Source organism: Salvelinus fontinalis, chromosome 8, assembly GCF_029448725.1.
Source record: "Salvelinus fontinalis isolate EN_2023a chromosome 8, ASM2944872v1, whole genome shotgun sequence".
In the NCBI taxonomy this organism is placed as follows: domain Eukaryota; kingdom Metazoa; phylum Chordata; class Actinopteri; order Salmoniformes; family Salmonidae; genus Salvelinus; species Salvelinus fontinalis.
Genome location: NC_074672.1, coordinates 24,493,720 through 24,501,152, shown reverse-complemented (window position 1 = coordinate 24,501,152; position 7,433 = coordinate 24,493,720). Strand labels below are relative to the sequence as shown.

The 7,433-nt window shown below is 42.2% G+C and overlaps 1 protein-coding gene across 1 annotated transcript in view; it reads left to right on the top strand.

Moving 5' to 3' along the window:
* Positions 1–4,300: 4,300 nt before the first annotated feature.
* Positions 4,301–7,433, top strand: part of LOC129860927 (5'-nucleotidase domain-containing protein 2-like) — a 34,602-nt gene continuing 31,469 nt past the window's right edge. Inside the window, exon 1 of the mRNA XM_055931859.1 lies at positions 4,301–4,862. Coding sequence (XP_055787834.1) covers positions 4,499–4,862 — 364 coding nt within the window. The 5' untranslated portion in view covers positions 4,301–4,498. The remainder of the gene's footprint in view (positions 4,863–7,433) is intronic.

Here is a 7,433-nt window from a genome sequence, read left to right as displayed (position 1 = left end):
CTCAGGTTTCTACAATTTGATTGGTGTCCACCTGTGGTAAATTCAATTTCAAATTCAATTTCAAATTCAATTCAATTGGACATGATTTGGAAAGGCACACACCTGTCTATAAGGTCCCACAGTTGACAGCTACTGTAAATTGGACAGTACAGTTAGATTAACAAGAATGTAAGCTTTTTGCCCATATATGACATGTATATATCCTGGGAAATGTTCTTGTTACTTATTATGTTATACTAATCACATTAGCGCACGTTAGCTCAACCGTCACGGGGCGGGGGGGGATTGGGGGGGGGGGCACCAACAATTCAGATAACACTTCAATACATTTGGGGCCAGTGTGGCTCAGTTAGTAGAGCATGGTACTTGCAATGCTAGAGTTGTGAGAATGATTCCCATGGTGGACCAGTTCGAGAAAGTATTAAAAAAATGTATGTACTGTAAGTCGCTCTGGATAAAATGTAAAACATGTCTACAACTCACAAGTGCTTTTTAACCATCAGATTGACATATTAAATTGGGAGACAGATATATGAACCAATTCTCAATATTCACCAGAGACTTGTATAAAAAAAACATGTAAACTCATTACATGTACTGTAATTCTCATATAATATTATACTGTGTCAGTATATGCAGCCTTAGATACTATGGAGAAGGGGGATACCTAGTCAGTTGTACAACTGAATGCCTTCAACTGAAATGTGTCTTTCACATTTAACGCAACCCCTCTGAATCAGAAAGGTGCGGGGCGCTGCCTTAATCGACATCAATGTCTTCGGCGCCCGGGGAACAATGGGTTAACTGCCTAGCTCAGAACAACAGATTTTTAGGTAGGTAGCTCAGGGATTCAATCCAGCAAACTTTCGGTTACTGGCCCAACGCTCTAACCATTAGGCTACCTGCCACCCCATATGGTGATGTGTTATATTGCATACATTTTCCACATGTGAATAGTCCTTAACCCTTTACACTCGTGGGAATTGGCCTATATGGATAGGGGTAAATTGAAATGCTTCTTACTGAATAAATATGAAAAGCATATGCATGGTAGCAATTGAAAGAGAACCGTTTGGAGATTATGGGAAAATTATTAGGCCAAAGTTAAGGACACAACAGTTCACCAGAAACAAGACTGAATCCAAACATTACACTGTTGATTTTACATGCATTTTACATGTACTGTACTTTTTGCCAAATTTGTTGATAACAAGATCTGAAAATACCATCAGTAATATGATAGCAATATTCCTGGAAAACTTGGGTCGGTGCAACATAAAACAAAAAATGACACGGTTTTGAGTGTGAGGACTAACTGGTGTGTCCAAGTGGCTACACACCTCTTCAGTTCCTAAGTCCTTTCAATGCACTTTGACTCAAAGGTTATAAAATATGATCTTAAAGTGGAAATTCAGAGAAACAGATTGTCATTTTGGTGTGGATAGAAAGGACTGCATTCAGGTGTGTGTTCTGTGGTAAATTGTCTTCACAATAGACAAACATAGGCTCAGAACATCTCAAGGTATGGCGCCATGTCATCTTGTAAATGTGCATCAAACAATGATAGAAAATATTGACACTGTAAATGACATGAGGCTTTGATATGGAAATGTGAAGTGCACATTTGGACTCACGGGTCTTTGGCTTGCTTGTATGTGTAACAGTATAACTTTAAACCGTCCCCTCGCCCCGACACGGGCGCGAACCAGGGACCCTCTGCACACATCAGCAACTGACACCCACGAAGCGTCGTTACCCATCGCTCCACAAAAGCCGCGGCCCTTGCAGAGCAAGGGGAAACCCTACTTAAGTCTCAGAGCAAGTGACGTAACTGATTGAAATGCTACTAGCGCGTACCCGCTAACTAACTAGCCATTTCACATCCGTTACACTCACCCCCCTTTCAACCTCCTCCTTTTTCCGCAGCAACCAGTGATCCGGGTCAACAGCATCAATGTAACAGTATAACTTTACGTCGTCCCCTCGCCCCGACACGGGCGCGAACCAGGGACCTTCTGCACACATCAACAACGGTCGCCCACGAAGCACAGTCGTTACCCATCGCTCCACAAAAGCCGCGGCCCTTGCAGAGCAAGGGGAAACCCTACTTAAGTCTCAGAGCAAGTGACGTAACTGATTGAAATGCTACTAGCGCGTACCCGCTAACTAACTAGCCATTTCACATCCGTTACATATGACATCAAAGCGATATTTATTATAGTCGAGTTGTGAAAATGCTCCACAGACTTGTAAAAACTGCACCAAACCTGCGACTCCCAAGGCTATGTGAAGTCCAGACAATTGCTTGTTGATTCCCCACTGGGCAAGGTGTGAATGATCTGGAAGGACTAAAGGAGTCCACGTGCTTCCCAGACGAAACATTTTGGAACAGTTTGTGCATATATTATGATGACATTGTGACTTCGGCACAAGCAAGCCGAAGTCGGTAGCCGAAGTCGATATGCCGAAGTCGGTAGCCGAAGTCTATGCCCCCTCGTTAGCGATTGTTCAACAGTAGGGATTCTTTGATGAAGTGTCTGTCCTCATTCACATTCTTTCACTTGAGAAATACTGCACCAAACACCCTAGTCTGATGCCCTAAGATCTCCATAGCAAAAACTTCTAAATTAATGACAGATTTCTTGAGTTATTTTAGATTAATTCAGACTGTTTTGAGGCTACGGCAATCCCACTTGTAGGCGATGTCATGGCGACGTTGGCTAGCTAAGCTCGTGCGCAGAAACACATCATTGGGTCTAATGGTCGTCTCATTCCGAACTGCTCATGTACATGTAACGGATGTGAAATGGCTAGTTAGTTACCGTCAAATCAAAGGCCCTCCTTCGATATAAAGTTGTTGGTAGGCCTGATCACCGATAATGATGAGGCAGCCTATAGGGAGGAGGTCAGAGACCTGGCAGTGTGGTGCCAGGACAACAACCTCTCCCTCAATGTGAGCAAGACAAACAAGCTGATCGGGAACTTGAGGAAAAGGAGGGCCGAACATGCCCCATTCACATCGATGGGGCTGTAGTGGAGCGGGTCGAGAGCTTCAAGTTCCTTGGTGTCCACATCACCAACAAACTATCATGGTCCAAACACACCAAGACAGTCGTGAAGAGGGCACGACAATACCTATTCCCCTCAGGAGACTGAAAAGATTTGGCATGGGTCGCCAGATCCTCAAAAACCTCTACAGCTGCACCATCGAGAGCCTCCTGACCGGTTGCATCACTGCCTGGTATGGCAACTGCTCTTCATCCGACCATAAGATGCTACAGAGGGTAGTACGTACGGCCCAGTACATCACTGGACCAAGCTTCCTGCCATCCAGGACCTCTGACACCGACTATACTAGGCGGTGTAAGAGGAAGGCCCAAAATAACTCCAGCCACCCTAGTCATAGACTGTTCTCTCTGCTACCGCATGGCAAGCGCTACCAGAGCGCCAAGTCTGGGTCCAAAAGGCTCCTTAACAGCTTCTACCCCCAAGACTGCTGAACAATTAATCAAATTGCTACCTGGACTATTTGCATTGTGTGACCACCCCCCGCTACTCACTGTTTATTATCTATGCATGGTCACTTTACCCCTACCTACAGGTACATATTACCTCAATTACCTTGACTAACCTGTACCCCCGCACATTGACTCGGTACTGGTACTCCCTGTATATAGCCTCGTTATTGTTATTTTGTTGTGTTCTTTTTTTAAACTTTAGTAAATAATTTCTTAACTCTTATTTTCTTAAAACTGCATTGTTGTTTAAGGGCTTGTAAGTAAGCAGTTCACGGTAAGGTCTACACCTGCTTTATTCGGCGCATTTGACAAATACAATTTGATTTGATTTACTTGTTCACTTCTCTCATTGACTTCTCAAATCCCTGCCTGGTCTACTTGGTCTGTTTCGCAAGTGATTATTGATGTCTCACAATGCTGTGCCTCTGGGTTTAGAAACTCTGTGGAAACACTCTATTTTAACTCCTCCTTCACATTTACTGGATTGGTTGAACAGTGCAGAAGAGAACATCCCCCTAACAGAATGTGGGGAATCTAGTTTCAGGGTTTATTTTATGCCTGGGGCATGTTCAGCAGGAAGCAACATTTTGGAAAGTTCAGATAGAAATATTCTATATTGAACAAACATGCCTATCTGACATAAGGAATAATGTAGGCTATCTTGATGTCATTTCTATCTGAAAAACCAAGAAGGTTTTTCAAATGAATGTGTCCCTGGCTACGTTGGTGAAGTTGTTTACATGCGAATCTGCCCTCTCATTGGCTAGAATATTCCCGCCTGTTCCCGCCTCCTTTGCGGATATTTGTTCTCTTTGTTAGAACATTGAGACTCGTCTCAGTATATAGATAGCCTAGTCTTTGTTGATGATATACTATCTTCCTTGTGCGTCTGACTCAGTTGCTACTGTATCAACTGTAGCCTACATTTAGGTTTGAATTAGATAACGTTCTCGAGATACTCTGATAAATGCCAGGTAGTGATGTCCTGTCAAAAAATAAGAAAGTTTAGCCATGCGTTATTGCAGAAAAATAAGGCAGCTTCGCTTTGCAGAGTTTTAAAAACATCTGTTGCGTCTTATGGTAACGTGGCATCTAGAGGTCCGACCAACCAGATAGGAAAATGCTGCGAAAATGGTCAAAGTTGTGGATCAAATTCAGGTATCCAGGCTACAGGGTCCCCAGCCATCCCAACCTCTCCATCACCCGCAAATCACAGACAAGTCGCGGGCAAGAAATTTAAGGTGTCGCCGACGTTTTCTGAAAGGGCATTCACTACGGCACCCAAGATTGACTCCAAGATGTACCTTTGGTCAAGGTATAATGAGATGAAACGACTTGTGCACGGTAAGATGTTTTATGTAATGTTAAAGCTTGCCTAATATATCGAATATTAGCCAGCAGATCTGACCTGCTTGCTTACAGCTGCACTAGGGTTAGACAGCATTACTGTTTATAGCCTATTAAAACACCACAGAGCTGGTGTAAGATACGGCTCAGAAAATGAGCTTCATTCCAGAGATAAGAAATGTGTTGTACTCCGAATTGTCCCGTTATCCCATTATCCCAACTGTTACACTTCGAAGATTGAACAACTTCTGTTTTGTCCTGAAACCTGTCCTTTTTGTCATAATGCTAGGTAGCGGAAGGCACAGCAGCCATTTTGAAATGGCAGTGTTAGCCCGAACAGGCTGTCAGGGTTGCCAGGTCTAGTAAAAATGTGTAGCCCAATGACTACTCAAAACCCAACCACAAGGCTTGAAAACTAGCCTAAATGTTTTTTTACTGCAGCAAGAGGGGAGTTGCCATATTTAGCCAATAAACACTTTCTCCATAGCGCTATTGAGCGAATTGAGAAGGAATCTCGACTTAATATATTTTTCCATTAGCAAAGTCAACATTAGAATGCAGTTTAAACCACCTCCAAGCAAATTTATCTAATGCACTCTAGAGCGTCTAAAGGCATTTCCTGTGCATTGTCACTGTTATTTATTGATGCGCAATCAGTTATAGTGCGTTAATATGTTTTATGGGAAAAGGGTTGGAAATAGGTGTCACCGTAATGACAATCTAAATAGCCTACCTACAACTGGTAAAACGTTTCAGGATGTGCGCATGTGCTCTTCTATCTCCTCTCACTCACTTGACTCAGCTGTCTGCTGCAGCGCTCAGTCTCAATACATACACACCCCTCAGGCCCTCCCCACTCACTCACTCACTCACTCACTCACTCAGAAACAGACTGCCTGATAGTCTGCAGCAGCAGGTCACAGTGAAGTATATATATATTTTTAAATTGCCATGCAATTTAGAAGTAGCCCAAAAACCCGCGACCAATACATTTTCACCTGCGACAAGTAGCCCAATTTTCAGGAAAACCGCAGACATGGCAACCCTGGCTCTTGTTGTTCAACAAGATGTGCCATTCCATAATGGTTGCTGTTGCTACTGCTAGTTAGCATGAGGACAAAAACAGTAGTTTACTTAAACGAGCAGTTGTTCATTCTTTTTGGTCTAACAGTTGGTATAATGGGACAATTTGGAACACAAGACATTTCTCATCCCTGGATAGAGGGACATTTTCCCGAGTCATACCTCGCGCCGGCTTTGCGGTGTCTTAATATACAGAGGAATGCTGTCGGACCATATTGCAGCTGTAAGCAAGAGGGTCGGATCTGGTGGCTAATAAATACATAAAAATCAGGGTTGATTGGAACATAATTTGTTCAAAAGACATCACTGTATCTTTGTACTTCCCGAAGAAGGCCATGCTGCCAAATGTGTCGTTTAAAAAAAAAAAACATTTGTTACATTGAAAATGTCATACAAATATGAAGTGTCTTGATCCTTCTTGCTTTTTAAAATCCAATTATACCCTTTTACCAAAGATATCCTTCTATTTACAAAGACCTATTGTGTAACCGAGCAGCACTTTCCTTCCTTCTCTTTTCTAGGCTACTTGCCTAAAACATGTATGTTTTTTTGCCAACTGAATGTGTATTGGTGGGTGGGTTGTTTATCAACAAAACTGATGCGTGTGCAACCTTAGAGCAGAACGGGCGGGGTTTGCGTAGAATCAAAGGATTGTTGCCAACATGTAAACTATACTGAACAAAAATATAAACACAACAGGTAAATCAAAATCAAATCAAATTTTATTTGTCACATACACATGGTTAGCAGATGTTAATGCGAGTGTAGCGAAATGCTTGTGCTTCTAGTTCCGACAATGCAGTAATAACCAACAAGTAATCTAACCTAACAATTCCACAACTACTACCTTATACACACAAGTGTAAAGGGATAAAGAATATGTACATAAAGATATATGAATGAGTGATGGTACAGAACGGCATAGGCAAGATGCAGTAGATGGTATAGAGCACAGTATATACATATGAGATGAGTAATGTAGGGTATGTAAAGTGTTGATTCTGTGTTTCATGAGCTAAAATAAAAGATCCCAGAAATGTTCCATATGCACAAAAACCTTATTTCTCAAATTTTGTGCACAAATTAGTTTACATCCCTGTTAGTGGGCATTTTTCCTTTGGCAAGATAATTAATCTGCTTGACAGGTGTGGCATATCAAGAAGCCGATTAAACAGCATGATCATTACACAGGTGCACCTTGTGCTGGGGACAATAAACAACCACTCTAAAATGTGTAGTTTTGTCACAACACAATGCCACAGATGTCTCAAGTTTTGAGGGAGTGTGAAATTGGCATGCTGACTGCAGGAATGTCCACCAGAGCTGTTGCCAGAGACTTGAATGTTAATTTCTCTACCATAACCACCTCCAATTGTTTTAGATAATTTGGCATTACTCATTTGTCATTTTGACTAGAAATTAGGGCTGCGTGATAAACATAAAGAAATATACAGCCTAGGCTATGCATTATACTTTGCCTTCTAT